General features: G+C 33.3%; 1 protein-coding gene across 4 annotated transcripts in view; it reads right to left on the reverse strand.

The window, feature by feature from the left end:
- Nucleotides 1-18,783, reverse strand: part of CNOT6L (CCR4-NOT transcription complex subunit 6 like) — a 107,596-nt gene that overhangs the window by 20,167 nt on the left and 68,646 nt on the right. For all 4 annotated transcript variants that reach the window (XM_017540029.2, XM_017540031.2, XM_017540033.2 and 1 more), the window contains exons 6-8: nt 14,220-14,288; nt 10,727-10,884; nt 8,183-8,337 (exon numbers count right to left, since the gene is read on the reverse strand). In XM_017540029.2, the coding sequence (XP_017395518.1) occupies nt 8,183-8,337; nt 10,727-10,884; nt 14,220-14,288 (382 nt within the window). The remainder of the gene's footprint in view (nt 1-8,182; nt 8,338-10,726; nt 10,885-14,219; nt 14,289-18,783) is intronic.

Here is an 18,783-nt window from a genome sequence, read left to right on the forward strand (position 1 = left end):
CACCCTCCATGTCTCCTCCTGAAAAGAAATGATCAGTCACTTATATGATGTGTGATGTTGTTCATTTGAACAATTTGTTTAAATTTGCTCAAGAAATTTAAATTGAACTGACAACTGGGTATGTCTGTCTTTTTGAAAAGTTCATTCGAACAACTCAAGTTTACCCAAAGGTGCAGTACCTACAATTAGGCATAAATGAACTACAGCCTTCATTTTTTTAACTGTATTTTTGTTAATAATGATTAAAACTTCACTTTGGGAACAGCCATATTAATTATAAGCCAAACAGGAACTAATATATATCTGAAACGTTTTGGTCTTTTTCCTCTTAAACCAGGTCTTGTCAGTCCTGCATGTATAGGTACTTAAAAATGTGGAAAAAAATAATTTTATTACATTAAATGTTTGTTGTAGAGATATGAGAACAAAGGAAACTAAGTCACTTATAACCCAATAACTCCATTTAAAAGTCAATCCCCAGACTTTTCTCTATACACACACACTTTTGCACAATTAGAATAAAACTATTCTATCAGGGACATTCCTGTAACACTTAATATTCTTCCAAATCAGTTGTGATGACTGGATTAGTCCACTATACAGATTCACCATAATTTATTTAACCTGTGTTGGACATTTAAGTTACTTCTTACATGAGCTATTTGAACTAACGCCATAATGAATACTGCTACATATACATTTCTGTAGTCTCAGCTGACTTTTGTCCCTCCCTCTTTTATTCCTTACACTAATAATCTAAGAACAGCAATCTTGCAATCTTTACCTCAGTTAAGTTTAAATTCATGAACTTCTGCTCATTAATTCACCTATTTGGAGATTAAGTGCTCTGAAACTTCATCGTTTTTAACTTTTTTACAGATACGTAAGATAGTTGTACATATTTATGAGATACAAGTAATCATTCTATTTTTCTAACAGAGTAAATATCCCTGCCAGCTTTTGGACATTTATAAATGTTATGAGCAAGCATTCTCTCTTCTCTCAAAATAATTAAATTTCTCAATAGGACAGAATAAAAATAACAATAATAAAAGCAACTATATTGAGGCTCTACGTAGTCTCAAGATTTGTGTCAAGTACTTCACATACGTTAGTCCTAAAATTTGCACATGGAGATATACTGCTCAGATTCCTCATCAGTCCTTCAGGGACTGCTTCAGTTGCAGAAAGCTGCCTACTCATGGTCACATACCACCATCCAATTAGAAATCAGAAATCAAAAGCAAAAGTTCAAAGTCCAGGGATTTGGGCCCCGTGTGGTTTAACTTTCACAGGCCATATAAGCTCTAAAGCTCCCTGTTGAGTCACCTGAGGGAGTCGGGTCTGCAACACTTCACTTTTCTCCATATGTCCAATTCTGCTTCCTAAACTTTCTTTCCACAGGTGTTGATTTCTAATAAACTCCTGAACACCAAACTATCTCCGAGTCTTCTTTCTGAACCAAACTACAGTAGAAGGTATTACTGCTGCCATTGCAAAGATGAAGAAAACTAAGGCTAGGGAAGTCTGTCTTTTTGAGAAGTTTGATAGTTCATCCATCCCCCAAATCCTAGAATTTTTTCTCTACTCCAGTATTTATAATAGATTACCTTTGCCAGTTCTCTAACCACACTTCTGTAAGATCTCTAATACCATGAAATGTAATTACCTTCATTTGGAAACCTAACTAGTTAGGGCAGTTTAGTTACTCTCTTGGCTTACCAATCTCACCTTCTTGGTCTGCCAATCTCCTCTTTACCTGGTCTTAGTGTTTCTACTTTGAAGAAAATTCTTCTCAACAGAAATCATGAAAGTAAAACATAAATTGTATATAGCTGTTTTTTGCTGATCATCAATTACTGATTACACAGTCTGCCCTGGGTCGATTCCTTTCTTGTTATTTACAGTGTATAATGTTAGTTAAAATATCCTCTTCATTGCCTTAGCACTTTCACCCAGCTTCCTCTTTTTCTTAAGTTTCTTGGTAATGATCATAGGTTCATAAAACTTTTAAAATACATGATTGGTTATTGATTTTTCTTCATTAAAAAAAACAATTCTTTAAACATAAATCTTGAACTGCGTTATCAGATGCTTGCAACTACCTTTCCAACTTTCTTTGTCATTGGTATATACTGCCATACTTTTGACTTTTATAACTTCTCAACCTTTTAAAGGTATCTTTTTAGTGTCTTTGGTTTCAAAAGTCCAGGAAAGTAAAGCTAGTCTTCCTAAACAGGATGCATATCTCATTACAACTAACACTCCCTTCCACTGACACTTAGAAACTCTAGGGCACAGATTTTCACTCAAGTTTTACCATGTCAGCTTTACCAAGGGCTGAAGAACCAAAGACAGAGCTGAAAACTAATTGAACCAAATAAAGGTCCTTCTTTGTAGTAAATAAGAGTATTGATATGTTTCGTGAGCTTTAAGGCTTTCTCAGGTATTCTGTTTTTAAAAGAATGAGATTTTTAGCATTAGTGCTGATGGCTGCAATCTTCTACAATTTATCTTATTTCTCTGTTTATAACTATTATAAATTTATAATATAGTAAGATATAATTACCTACAGGTATTGATCGACTTACGACCTATGCAGCTTATGACCATTCAACTTTACAACCACAATCGCTGGCCACGACTGCTCCGTGTCTGGCAGTGCAAACGTTGCCCAGCTGGGCGTACGACAGTGTGGACCAGCTTCCAGCAGCACTACCATCTCCACATGCATATAGCCTACTCAACTTACGACCAAATTGTGTTACGACCGGTCTGTCAGAACCAATCATGGTTGTAAGTCGAGCACTAGCTGTATATTCTATCCCTACTACCTTAACAATGCTACTTCTTACATTCCCTTCCCACAGAAACCAAATGCACTCTTCTCTGCATATACTTTCTGTCTCACAGATTTCCATGCAGGTACCATTCTGAAATACAGAGGTTTTCTGCCATTCTTTCTATTAGATGTTTCTTCCCAATTAGACATATTGGTTTATAGTTACTTTCCAACCATTGTTCCAAGCCATCCAGCCTTGATAATATGGAAAATCTTAAACTTGCCTCTTTTGATACATTAGTTTACTATTCATACGCTGTGGCTGGTATATAGATGCTAAAAGCATTATTCCTGCTGATATTTTATTCTAAGCATTCTTCTGTATATTCACGTTTTGGAGAAAAAAAAAAAACTAGATGAAAGGTCAAATGGGTAAAAAAAAAAAAAAAAAAAAAAAAAAAAATAAAAAAAAAAAAAAAACCAACAACCTTTTATGATTTGAGAAATATTATTAGGTTGAATGTTTCACATGCAAAAAGAACACGTCCAAAGCAGTCCTTCAAATAAAGACATAACTCAATTTCTTACCAACTTGTGGTCTAAAAACAACTTTGTGGGTTGTGATATAATTAATTAATGCTAGAGAGAGGACACTGACTGCCAACTATGAGAAACTAAAGCAATCTACAGGATTTAAGTAATATTCCCTCCCTGAATTCATTTACAAGTAAAAAGGAACAATGTAATATACAGTCAAGATGACAGTATAATCACAACAAGTAACTCTGACCCTCGCTGGATCACAAACCAGCACTGTTAAAACCAAACCAAACAGAAGTTCTCAATATTCAGTATAAAATGCTATAAGACGTGTTCTCGGTCCCTTTAAGTAATCATGAGAGTGCCAGAAGATAACTAACTAGAAAAGGTAAGCTCAGAGATTAGGTTAAATAACAAAGTAGAAAAACAACATCCTATTATTTGTACAGCTCTTTTAACCACTGCACATCCACATTCACTATTTTAACCCCATAAGAAACTCTAAAGTGGAATAGTTACTATCTATATTTGAAAGGCACAGAAACTGTAATATAAAGCCATTATTTTATCACCCAGACTGAATAGAAATTAGCATTAGAAAGTAGAAATCAAAATCTCATTTTCAAAAAAAAATCATATATACAAATTTTAAATGTAACAACCACCTATGACACAGGAAATTAATAACTGAAAGACCAGTGAGACAGAGTATCACAAGAGTTATGATACTGTGGCATTTTAAAATGATACTGTAACCTCTGAAAGCCCTCATTTCAAGGACAAAACTACCTGTGATAATAGAGGGGGGAAAAAAAGCAAGAACTCGGCCTTATCTGGTACCTCTGAGACTGGAAGCAGGTTAGGAAGTACAGCAAGAACTAAGCGCAATGACAACCTAAGTTCCTAATCCTATGATAAGAGACTGCCCACAGTGCAATGACCACACTGTTTTAAAATGCTATTCTCATCTTTCCCTTTCTCGTTGACTTGAAATAAAGCATGATAAAAAGGTCAGAACTGCTAACCTCAGGAACAGCAAGTCTAGTATGTAGGTCTGCTTTCATCTTCATTTTTTCCCCCACTACTGATTTTTAGGTTGTGTATCTGGCTCCAAGACTCAATTTCTACTTAATAGTTAAGTCTACAGGACAAAACATGGCAAAAAGAAATTTAAATTATGAATCTAAAAAATTTATCCATAACTCAGTTTCTACATATACATTATCTACATAAAAAATACATATGCATATGTATTTTATAAAATGCTTTGGAATGTAAATGATACTTGTTAAAGGATAAAGCAAAAGCTGAGACCTGGGATTTCATTACTCAAAGTTCTATTTTCTAGTATCTCTATGCATCTAAATCCCAAAAAATGATGCTCATAGTGACGACCAACAGGTGCTGTCAAATCCTGAAATAGATTCTGAATCCCCCAAAACTAAACTAGAATAATATGATTTACAGAATACTGTGCACTTTGGGAGGCTGAGGTGGGAGAATCACAAGGTCAGGAGTTCAAAACCAGCCTGACCAACATGGTGAAGCCCCATCTCTATTAAAAATACAAAAATTAGCCAGGCATGGGGGCACATGCATATAGTCCCAGCTACTCAGGAGGCTGAGGCAGGAGAATTGCTTGAACCCAGGAGACAGAGGTTGCAGTGAGCAGAGATTGCACCCCTGCATTCCAGCCTGGGCGACAGAGCAAGACTCTGTCTAAAAAAAAAAAAAAAAAGTATTCTAATTATTTGAATATTGGTAACTTGTGTCCTAACCTTTACTAAACAATACTCTATCCTTTCCTCATGATGGATTAGAGATTTTTATTATGGTGTTTTGCTATAAATGGTAATTATGATAGTTTCCATTTATTGTTGCCTATTCTGTACTAGTGTTTTTCATGTAGGATTAAACAGTCATCAGTGAAGATTAGGAATTATCAGATACTCTGATTATAGAAGAAAGAGACTGAGAATGAGTACAATGTCAAACTACTCTTCCACAGTTATCTTTGTTAGTTCTGTAACCTCTGCAAAACTGATCTTACAAGATAAGAATATATAAATGAAGAAATAGGTACAGAAATAGTAAGTCATTCAATATTACACAGATAAACAGAAGAAATACCTGGCTTCAAAACTCATAGTCTTTTCTTTGCCCTATGTTATTTTTCCAATCTGAAGAAAGAATAAAGATAGGGTAGAATATTTTAAATTCCAAATAGTTGGCACTAGTTAGCTAATAAGACATGGATAAATATTTGGTACTGGGACAGAGGTGGTTTTATTCTACTATAGGAAGTATAGTCCTGTCATTCCAGGAAAGATGTTGAAAAGAAGTACAATGTACAGATGTATCAGACTCAAAAAGTCTTAATCTGTTGCCAGATCCATGTTACTATTTAGGAAAAAGGAGTTGAAGAAGAATAGAAAAACAAGTGACACATCTAAGTGTTTCCTATGTGCTAGTTACTTAACTAAACAGCATTTTTAATAATTCAAGAATCAGTTTGCAAATACCCAGTGTTTAAAGTTTCCTAGGTAACAGTTCTAATTGTTATTTCAAAGCCTTAACTACCTCTAGTAAATTATTAAGGAATTTTAGATTTTTCTTCCCAAAACTGTGAGAATAATAAAAATCTTCCATATTATCATGAAAGAAACTGTGGCAAACAGAAAAAGAGCCTGCTGTTAGGTGTCTCAAGGTTACAGGTACATTTTTTTTTAACTTATGGCATTTCAAGGAAATTTGCGTATGAACATAGGTAACAAATATTGCCAGGCACGGTGGCTCATGCTTGTAATCTCAGCACTGAGGGAAGCTGAGGCGGGTGGATTGCTTGATTCCAGTAGTTTGAGACCAGCCTAGGGCAACATAGCAGACCCCATCTCTACAAAAAACACAAAAATTAGTCAGGTGTGATGGCATGCACTTGTAGTCTCAGCTACTCAGGGGGCTGAGGTGACAGAATCACCCGAGCCTGTGGAGGCTGAGGCTGCAGTGAGCCATGATTGCGCCACTGCACTCCAGCCTGGGTGACAGAGTAAGGCCCTGTCTAAAAACAAAAACAAATGTCAAATTCAGGGCAATTTTTCTAAATGAGATAATCTTGTAAGAGGTATTAGTGATATCAAAAGCTCAAACAAGAAGCCTAAAGATTCAGTTTATTATAGTAGTTAAATGTATGGATTATGAAATCAGACTACTGTGTAACCTGAGCAAGTTATTGAACTTGTCTGTACCTTGGTTTCCTCATCCATAAAAATACAGAAATAGCTGTACAGCTACCTGTGAGGGTTGCTTTAAAAATTGAGTAAGACAATTAATACAAACAATTAGAAAAAGCCTAATGTATGGTAAACACTCTGGAAATACAGTCATATACCATATAACAAGGTTTCAGTCAACAAGGGGCTACATGGATGATGGTGGTCTCTTAAGACTATAATGGAGCCGAAAAATTCCTATCACCCAGTGATGTAGCTGTCTTAACATCACAGCACAATGCATTACCTTTTTTATGTCTAGATATGTTTAGACTCAAATGCCATTTTGTTTGTCTATTTACTACAGTAACATGCTAAACAGGTTTCTAGCCTGGGAACAATAGGCTATACCTCCTAGATGTATAGTAGGCTCTACCATCTAGGTTTGCGTAAGTACACTCTACAATGTTCCCATAACAAAATCACCTAATGACGTATTTCTCAGAACATATCCCCGTAGTTAAGAGATGCGTCATTTTAATAGAATTATTCTACAATGCATTAAAAGATTACCAAACCATTAGAAGAATTTAGTATATTCTGACCTCAAATATTACAAGGCTTTGTACTAATTATTCACCAAAATAGGAATACCTCTACTAACAAATTAATGGAAAATGCAGGAAAGTAAGCATAGATAAATGGGAAATGGAAAAAGTATCTTTCAAACTTATTCAGTATTTATTTACTTAAAATGGCATGTCATGCTGGTAATATGCCTGGATCAATAAAAACACTGACTGGCTTTGTTAAAATAGATTTTAAACAGGGAAATACTGGAAAATAGCCATAAGCATGGATATGCTTGTCCTGTAAGTAGATGATTCCCTAATTTATCAAATCCAAATTATTAACCATGGGATACAACCTCTATCAGACATCATGTTTCATTTTCCATTTCCCTGTCTCAATCAATCCTTTTAACTCTCTACCTTGGTAAGTTCTGTGACTCGCTTATCTATCCATGTATAGCTCTATCTTATATATACCATGTGATATTATAATTGTCTTATATGCCTAGTTTTCCTACTGGATTCGAGTTTTCAGTGAGATTAGGAACTATGTCTTATCTTTGCGTCTGCTGTGTCTAGCACAGGACTTAACACAAAGCAAATGCTCAGTAAACATTTAGTGAATAAATGATTAAATAATTGTATGAAATGTTAATTGTAAAAGAGAAAAGATTGGTAAAATGAATGATTCTCAAAAAGGACCACTATTAAAGAAAAAAAATCATAGAAAGAAACTCAGATCATTTATGGCTAACCTTAAAAGGTACCACTTTCTTTTTTACACAAAAACAAATATTTTTACTTCATGAAAACACTTTCTGAAATATGAGACCATTCAAATTTGTATCTCTTAAAATGTTTAGTGTTATTTGGTAATAAAAGCATACAGAATAATACAATAAATATCCTTATTTCAAATACAAAGTCTGGGAAATGAAGCATTAACAATAGATTTAAGTTGCATAATACTTGTTTTCTAGCTTTTTGTTTATTTTATAGGGCCAAACCAAAGTCAGTTTTAAAGTGTGAGAATTTAAATAAATAAAAGTACACCATTGCATTTTGTTTCCTGAACTTACTTTTCTGTTTTGAAGAATATTGCACAACCATCTACATGCTTTCTCTCCTGCTCAGACATGATTTTGGCACGTGACTTTGGAGAAAAAAATCCATCATATCCACGCTCCTTCAATGCTGGCAGAAAGAGAGTGAAGTATTGCTCTGTTTCCACTTCCTGAGATGAAAGAAAAGTTATCATCTATACAATACAGGGAAAATGCTGATTAAGATACAAAAATGTTCAGCATTATGAGTAAGATGCAACTTAGTAAAAATAATTCACACAGCAAATATTATCTTACTATCTTACCTGACTGCTAGCAGCTGCTATCTGACAATGGCAGCTTTTCAAACATAAAAGAACCAGAAAGGTGACATGATTTTTTCATGCTCAGACAGTAACAGGAGTAAGACTACATCCCAAAGTCTCTTGATTCCCACTTTACAGTTCATTCATTATACTTTACTTCCTCAAGACTGGCAATTAAACAAAGCAAGTTGGGTATATGATGGATTCTGTGATAGGGATAGTATATTTTATATATAAAAAGAAAATTTTTAAAAATTGCCTATCCTTCTGAACTATGGTGGAAAGGAATGATACCCAGGAGTGAGAAATGTAAAATCTATTCACAAAAAATTCTACTTTAAGAAAATCTTAAGTACCTGTATAGCAATCATCCAATGGCCTCTATTAATTTGATAATTATTAATCTATTCTACCCTCTGACCCATAAAATATTTTAACAGGTCTTTCCAAATGAAATAAATATGAAGATAATTTATGTATGCAGATGTTCCTAACAGCATGAGTTTATGACAGCAAAAACTCATAAACAACTAAATGTCCAATGGCAGGGGGAAAGCTAAATCAATATACATTCTTATAATTAATTAGTTTTGAAGAATTTTAGCAACATGGAAAACCCATTAAGTGTAACAAATAAGAAACAAAATGTATCTGTAAATATATTTGGTTCATTTAATGTGTAGAAGAAAAATGCTCCAGAAGTTTCAACACAACTATCTTATGACATAAAATTAGGTGTTTCCTTCCACCATGCTTTATATTTTTTCAAAATTTTCGATTTCTCTAGAATGATCTTTTTAATCCAGTTAAATATACAATGCTTTTATAATGAGAAGACAATTTTCTCAAATTTTAATGTTTTATCCTTCAAACTGCTATATTTAGGAAGGTGTGAGGCTGTTATCACTACAAATACTAAACCAAGAGGTAGACAAGTAACTATAACAGCGTAGTTTTGTTTGCCTCCTTTTCTCCCCAGTTCTGTCGGTCTCAGTGTTTAGAAGAATTTTAATTTTAAAAGATTTTTACTTCTTTTTTCCCCAAGAAACATAAAAACAAATTATCAAGCTACTCTGTTACATAGAAAATTTTAAAATAATTTTCCTCTCAGGCTATGATGAAAATAACATATGAACTTGTACCATACAACATTTTTTCTTCTTTGAGACAGAATCTCACTCTGCCACCCAGGCTGGAGTGCAGTGGTATGATCTCTGCTCACTGCAACCTCTGCCTCCTGGGTTCAAGTGATTCTCATGCCTCAACCTCTCAAGTAGCTGGGATTACAGGTGTACGCCACTCCACCCAGCTAATTTTTGCATTTTTAGTAGATACGGGGTTTCACCATGTTGGCCAGGCTGGTCTCGAACTCCTGACCTCAAGTGATCCATACACCTCGGCCTCCCAAAGTGCTGGGATCACAGGCATGAGCCACCACGCCTGGCCTGTAACACATAACATTTTTAAACACCTTTAAGAAATACTAAGTTTTTGAGTTGATGAATATGTTAATTAGCCTCATTTGATCATTTAAAAATGTATATATGTATGAAAACATCACCTTGTACCTCATAAACATATACAATTATTTGTCAATTAAAACAAAATTTAAACCTTTAAGCACTTAATATGCTTTGAAAGTTGCTAAAAATAAAAAGTTACTAAAAACTATTCATACATCTTTTTGGGTAATCATCAGCTACATGTTGAAGCAATAAAACACATTTAATGAAAAGATGCTGCTTCTTTAGTAAAGTTGAATTAGTAAAATGCTATAAAACAGAAGAATCTAAATTTCAGAGATGGTCAAGAAAGGTAAGGCAAATATGCATGACATAGCACCATATTTTAAAATACGTCTGTTTAAGGAACAGCTGTTGGCAAGCTTTTTTGTTTTCTAAACAGACTTCATTATAAGTTAAATTTATATTCCGAAAAGACTGGCAATCTTCTGTGGTTTTCTCTTTCAGCAATACCAATGATCATGAGGTGAATATTAACATGAATAATGGGTAAGATTATTTCCACTTAATAGTAAATGTAAGTAGATGGTTGTATTCAGTCAGCAAAATAGTTTCACTACAGAAATGTCTTAAATGCTTATTTAAATTGTCCATTTTTTTTAAGAGAAGGAGAGGAAACAATTCTTTTTGAACTTTGGCTTTGAACACAGAATCTCTCCCATTGGTCAGACCTTCTCTTATGTTTAAGTTCACCTTTTAAGTTAAAGACAGTTTAATTTCTATGGTGTTACCTGAAGACTAATGATATCTGCGTCACAGTTAACAATTTCTTCCATAATTCCCTTTTTCCTGTATTCCCAGTTTAATGCCCAGGATGGGCAATAGCCATATAGCTGCCGGGTAGCGTATTTATCACATAACACATTGTAACACATAACCGTGAATGATGCTAAGAAGTGGGAGAAAAAAACAACAGACAAACGGGAGAAAATTAGGCAACTTTTTCTAAAGCAATATCATGTGTACACCTGTACAAGCACACAAACATACGCCACATATCATCATTGTAAAATGCCTAGGCAAGATTAAGATTGCTAATCAACTAAAGCATCATTGGAGTCCATCATACAAAATTTATTTTACTAAGTCTAGAATTAGACTAACAGTTCATATTTGAGAGTTCTGAGAAAATGTATTTTAATAAAAAATTTAAATTTTAAATCTGCTAATTTTTTGCTTATAACTTGCCGAGAAAGCTTCTTTAAATGAGTGGAACAAAAGTAAACTGTAGTTGGATTCTAATTAAAGAGCTCTAATCTCATTACTTTTTATGAACAAAATATTTTTGGGCGCCTCCTACTGCGATCACTACTTTGAGGCAGAAGAGTATGGACTAACAAAATTTAGTTATAAGAGAATCCTTTTTGTCAATCAAATGTTCATTTCTGAAATAAAATGTTCATTTTTAAATGTCCTTTAACTATAAAAAAACAAGGAAGAGAAGATGGTTTGCATCCTTGCTGTGAAAAGCATGCTGTGAAGATCAGCTCCATCGGTAATCAATCACCTGGGAACTTATAAATGCAGAATCTGTGGCCCCAGAAACACCTGTTTTGGACAGGATCTGCAGTTTTAACAAAATCCCCAGGTGATTCATATGCACTTGTATGTTAAAGTCTGAAAAGCCCTGATTTTTATCAGTAATTCTCCATCTTGGCTGCCCAGTAGAATCATTTTGTAGAACTCTAAAAGAAAAATGCTGATAGTAAGGGTCTGACTCAAGACTAATTAAGTTGGAATATTAAGAGTCTAGCTATTTGTATTTTTAAAAACCATCCCAGCTTCCCAGGTGACTATAACGAACAGACATGATTGAGAATAAAACATGAGGAATTCAAAGTGAAGTCACCCTTGATTAAAGTTGTTCTGTTTCAGATGATGGAAAAGGTATTAAGAGAAACTCAGTTCAGTCCCCTGGGAGTCTGACCGGTGACCATTTTGTACATTGGGAGCTAAATTTCAATTTGAGTTGATTTGTATTTTCTGAGTATTTATATGTTGAAAATAACCCAAAATCATTTGCAAGCCCACTACACCGTGAAGAAAGCACCATGAATTTACCTTACTATGCTTCTCAGGATTTAAAATATCATTTGGAAGGAAGGTGAAAGAGGCAGATTGTCATTTGCTTCATTCAGTTTTTTCCTAAGACTTTGTAAAATGAGATTTCATTAAAAAGATCAGATATTGCAATTTTTATAATATATCCGAAACTCTTTATATCCCTGCCAGTGCCTGATAATGAACCAGCAATTTTTAAACAGAAGAAAAAACTAGGTAAGTGTTACTATCACTCATCTCTTATACCTATGTGGTACCTTTTTTATTATCTAGGCTTGATTCCCATACAGTTTATCATTATAGGGTTTTTTTTTTTTTTTTAAGCAATAAATCACCCTTAATCACCATAAGGTATTATACACATCCCTCTATGCATCAGAAGTAAAATGCATTTTTAACAATAACTTTTTTTTAGCACTCAGATGCAACTCAGGGAAGCAACATACCTCACAAGAAAAATCCAAACTAGTTTTTCAATAAGGAAAAGCCAAAAACAGATTACTTTGAGAATTCAGCAACTAATGAAAATTTGTTTCTATTGTTCCTTTTCTTAATGGAAATGTAGCTATGCAATATTAGAAAATCTTTTCTTCAAGATTATGTTCACTCATTCCATGAAAAATTAGAAAATTATGTTTTTAATATAAGAAGGGAATAATTAATTATTCACTAGGAAAAGCCGAGTATAAAATAAATCTATCTAGCTTTAAGTTTTTTACAAAGCCTTAGGTATTCCTTTCACTTAAACCACCAATGTGCAACCTGATAGTAAAAATGTTATTCATAACACTGACACAGTGCCTCTTAAAACATGCTGATATTGCAGCTCTAGAGTGTGGTGGTTTTAAAATTATTACCTCTGAAAGACACAAAATGTACTGCATATTATAATATTTTGTAGTACTATTAAAATGCAAATAGAACCATGAAGAGCCTACATAGCCACATTTCCAAATACTTAAAAAAAGATTTGTTCTGAATCCTCTTAAAGTAAAAAAAGCCCAAAACTCACACACAAAAGGCCTTAATATTGCTCAAAACATACATGAAGTCTAATTGTGATCTGCCCTTTAACAATTAATTATTTATCTTTTTTTTCTTTTTTTTTGAGACAGGGTTTCACTCTGTCTCCTAAGATGGAGTACAATGGCATGATCTTGGCTCACTGTATGTAACCTCTGCCTCCCGGGTTCAAGTGATTCTTATGCCTCAGCCTCCTGAGTAGCTGGGATTACAGGAGTGTGCTACCAAGACCTCGCTAATTTTTGTGCTTTTAGTAGAGACGGGGTTTTACCATGTTGGCCAAGCTGGTCTCAAACTCCTGGCTTCAAGTGATCTGCCTACCTTGGCCTCGCAATGTGCTGGGATTACAGGCATGGGACACAGTGCCCAGCCAAAATTTATTGATGTACCACTATTCTGTGACTGGGTTAATCTTCATATTGAAATGCTTAAAATTTTCATTTAATTTTAAAATGCAGTTAGATATTATGAAAATTATTACTCTTGTGATTTTAAAAAAGGCATTTGGAAAAACAGTAATTCATAACTTATTTTAAGTAGAATTCCCATGCCTAAAATATCAAATATGTAGTAAGAAGCTTTATAAATGTCAAACCATTATTGGTCCCCACAAACAGATAAAGGCATATGTTTTCTACATTATTTCCATTCTAGAAATGCTAGATTATATCCTTATATTGCTCAAATACCATGTACTATTTCTACACCCCTGGGCTGGTATTATACTTTGTTGTCAGTATAGTAAATATATGCTCAGTCTACATTATTCTTCCATAAATGTTATCTACCTATCAAGAAAGATAAAGTACTTCTCAGTAGTTTAAAATTTTTCACAAGAAAAATCATTGTCACTCATTTTTCCTTAAATCACCCAATATTCATCTGGGAAGATGCCATTTGGAAAGCTGTACTATAGAAATAATTTTAAAACCAAGGGCTTCATTACTGTGAAAAATATGACACCTATTGACAGCTCTGTCTTAATGTGGACTTTTAAAAAGTCTATCCATCAGTATTTTTAAATTCTTCTACCATGAGAAGAAGTAAAATGAAGTCTTATTTATTACAGATCATGAAGTCCAAATGACATTTTAAGTATTTCTGAAAAAAAATCAAGGAAGAATAAGAAAGACTATTTACCTGATGGCAGAATTTGGTCTCGTTCTTTTAATGTAATCCATGGCCTCGGAGGAAGCTGCTCGGGATGAACTGAAAAGAAAAAAAAAATTGTAAATACAGGTTAATTTCATGTGTTTCTGAAACTGTTATCAGTTAGTTTATAGTGTCAAAACCATTTCTGTTTTCTATTCTGCTGTAATGGCCTGCAAAGTGACTTAAAAATCTAATGCTGAAATTTAATGAAGATTTAGAAGCCAAAAGAAATTTAAGAAAAGCTATGCAGAGATCACAGAACTAATATAAGAAAATAACGTTAGGAAACTCATTAATGGCATTTTCACTTACATGGTATTTATTAAAAGTACCTATTTAAAACCCTAAGTAGAATCTTAGGTCTTTAACTATATATATAAATTGTATAGGCTTAGCCTTCTGGGAAATCAAAGCCATCTGAAATTCCAACCCTGATGAATTAAAACACTCAAACATCTTTAAAACAGAAAAAAGTACATACAAATGTATTAAAGTTAGTGAATTTTCTAGAAGGACTTTCATTTCCTGATTTTACTTGCTCCCTTGTATAATGTCAACACAAAACAAGAGATAAAGATAGACTACATTACACAGAAAAAAAGGAACGCACTTGTTAAACATAAATTGCTCAGATATGGTTATCAATACTATGAAACTAAATGATGTTAACTATCAGATGTTAAGATTTAACTATCCCCTTTTCTCTTCCTTTCAAAATCTTTGAAATTACCAGGACAACCTGATGTAAGTCTGCAGATTTGCCCATGGTATTTAGTAACTGAGAAATGTATTTCTTTAAAACAAAAAACAATCCATCATTATCTAGCCACAGAAATTTTGACCAAAGTAGCACAGATCTTTAAAAGTGTCACTTTACTAACCATTTTGGTGTTCTCAAAGTATACCTATATAGTATTCTGTTTTAGCAGCCATACTTTTCAGAGTAGAATGAATACATTCCATATATTCCATATCTTGCCAGGAAATAAAAGAAGGTTATAAGGTTAACAGACAAATCATCCAGCTTGTTCAACAAACTGAATCCCAGAAAACAATCTTGCTGGCTATGTGAGTGCCATGGCAGAGTCACAGCAAGTGTCTCAAAAATGAAAAATCTAAGAATAAACAAAAAAAATTCTAGCTATTTGTGACCCTTATCAGCAAAATCTACCTAAGCTGACTCAGTTAAAAATTCAGAAATCAACAAATTTCTAAAATAAAACAGGTAATATAAAATTAATATTCTGGTACTTCCAAATCTTAACTAGTATATCACAATGTAGCAGTGTAAGTAAAATGCACAGTAATCAACAATATCCAAAGAGCCAAAAACACAGTATGAAAGAATACTCTAACTCACTATTAACCAGGTAAATTTAAAACATGAGACGGTCTATTTATTACCCAAGTTCATGCAAAATTTTTAAGTTCAAAAACATCCATGACTGGTGATGGTGATAAACAGCAGTACAACTGGTAGGAATATAAATTGGCACAGCTTGAAAACGAACGGACATCTTTTAGAATTTAAAACATCCATATCCCTATGACTGAGCAAAATTCTGTTTCTAGGGATCAGCCCTATCTACTATCTTATTTAGACACCCATTATGTCATTGTTTATATTCACAAAGCAATGGTAAATGGCTAAATAATGTCCATTTTAAGAAAGTCTATGCTATAGTTTAAAAAGAAAAAAGATAAATATGTGTTCAAGTGGAAACATATCCATGGAATACTGTTGAGTAAAAAGAAGTAGAAAAAAATAATGAAATGTGACATTTTATTAAAAATTTTTTAAAGCACACACTAAAATTAACAGTATGAAATTTCTGCTGGTACAATTTTTGTATGTAAATGCTTCCCAGAAAGTAAAAAGATATATACCCAGCTTACAGGTGTGATTACTTGCATGGAAGGGACTGTGATTAAAAGTAATGATTAAAAGAAATTTTAATCATAACAGGAATTTTAACATCTTTTACAAAAGGATAATATATTCATGTCAGACATGCATTTAAAATCAGTTTTTTAAAGATGAAGCTACATGGCCAGTGATATGACAAAACAAAGAAATAAAGAGTTATATGGGCTATTATTACATAAAATAAATAAATAAATATATTGCTGACTCAATATGCCAAATGCAACCTCTTCAACAGAGCTCAGGAGGTTGCGCTCCCTCCCCACACCTCACACTGACTGGCAGCAGTAGGCCTGATCTGCCCACAGTGCAGGTGTCGGCTGAACCTGAAGAGACAACCAAATCTACATGCTAAACCTAAATAAGGTAACTGCCTGATGAAATCAGAGATTTAAAAAGGATCAGAAGTCTCTTAACATAATATCCAAAACATCCAGGGTACAAATAAAAATCACTGGTCATATCAAGAACCAGGAAAATCACAATATAAATGTTAAAAACCAACAGATAACAACACTGAGCTGAATCAGATTTTGAAATTATCTGACAGATTTTAGAATAGCCATCACAAAACAACAAGAAATTATAAATACCCTTAAAAAGAATAGGAAAATCCAGCAAATACAGAGAAATTTTTCTTTTAAAAGTATCAAATAGATATTATCAAACTGAATAACACAATAACCAACATTTTTAAACTCACTGGAAAGGCACAACAGAGATACAAAAAGATAAAAATCAGTGAACTTAAGAACAAATCAAGAAAACTTAGTCTGAAAACATACTGAAACAAATGAACAGAGCCTGAAAAAAACCTGTGAAAATATGATTTTTAAATAAATCTAGATTTGTATTATCAGAGTTCCAGAAGGACAGGATAAAGACTGTGGAGCTTAAAAGTATTCTAAGACAGAACAGCTGAAAATGTCCAAATCTATGTGAAAGATTTATACCTAACAAATTTAAGAAGGTGAGCAAACTTCAAAGAGCACAAAGAAATCCATGCTAAGACAGATCATAACTAAAGAAAGAACCTTAAAAAAAGGTTCTAAAGAAAGAACCTTCTGAAAACTAAAGAAAGAACCTTAAAAACACCACATGGAAATAATGTATTACCTATAGGATACCAACTCAAATGACACCAGATTTCAAGAAACCAAGAAAGCTTAAGGAAGTGGTACAACATTTTTCAAGGACTGAAAGAAAAGACTGTCAACTGGAAATTCTGTATCCAGAAAAACTATCCTTCAGAAATCAAGGGGAAATAATAATGTTAACAGACAAAGGAAAACACTTTAATTGCTAGCAGGTCTGCCCTTAAAAAATAGCTAAAAAGGGGCCAAATGCAGTGGTTTCCACCTGTAATCCCAGCACCTTGGAAGGCTAAGATGGGAGGATCACCTGAGGCCAGGAGTTCAAGACCAGCCTGGCCAACATACGGAGATCCCATCTCTACAAAAATATTTAAAAATTAGCTAGGCATGGTGATGTGAGCCTGTAGTCCTAGCTATGTGGGAGGCTGACACAGGAGGATCACTTGATCTCAAGAGTTAGAGGCTGCAGTGAGCTAGGGAAACTAAATATCAAGAAAAATAGAATTAGAAATGGAACATCAAAAAGGAAAGAACAAGGAATCAGTAAATTTGCAGCAAGATAAAAAGTTTGAATAACCATGAATATAAAACACATGAAAATATATGCTAAGTATATATAATTAAAAAGCTGAAATAACTACAAGAAGACAAACGAACCATTTGACATAGCTCTATTGGTAATGAATAAAACCGAAGTAATCATTAAGTACATCTAACACATTCAAACAATATAATTAACAAACTAATATACAGGAACTGCATCTAATGAGAAGAGATATTATTTTCAAATGCATACTTAATTACAAACATTAATCATCTGCAGAGGTAATAAATAACATATTTTTAAAATTTAAATAAATCAGGGTATGTTCTCTAACCACATGGAATTAAGCAAGGAACCTATGACAAATAAAACTAGAAGAACGCCCCTGAAAATAAAGAAACAAGTTTCTACATGACTATTAGGCCAAAGAAGAAATGATAAGGGCTATTAGAAAATATGCTGAACTGAATGATAATGAAAATAATACAAATTAAAGCTTGTGACATACAGCTAAAAGCCACTTTAGAGGAATATTTACACATAAATATATTTGAGAAAAAAGAACTGTAAATTAAGGCATGTTCACCTTAAGTTAGAAAAATAGCAAATGAAATCAGAAGAAAGGAAGAAATAAAGAAATTAATGATATTAAAAACAAGCATAATAAAGAAGACCAACGAAGCTAAAAGTTGGTTCTTCTTTCTAAAGAAAATATTAATAAATACCTGGGCAAGATTCTGCATTAAGTAAACAAAGATAACACAAATGAACGAATATCTGAAATGGAAAAAAGATATGACTACACATCCTAAGGCTATTAAGACAACATAAAATATTCTGAACAACTTTCAGCCAATAAATTTGAAGATTCAGATAAAATGGGCAAATTTCCAGAAAACACAAGTTTCAGAAACTCATAGAGAAACGGAAATCAGAATAGTACTATAGTTATTAAAGAAATTAAATCAGTAATTTAAAACTTCTTACCAA

Source organism: Cebus imitator, unplaced genomic scaffold, assembly GCF_001604975.1.
Source record: "Cebus imitator isolate Cc_AM_T3 unplaced genomic scaffold, Cebus_imitator-1.0 Scaffold123, whole genome shotgun sequence".
NCBI lineage: Eukaryota > Metazoa > Chordata > Mammalia > Primates > Cebidae > Cebus > Cebus imitator.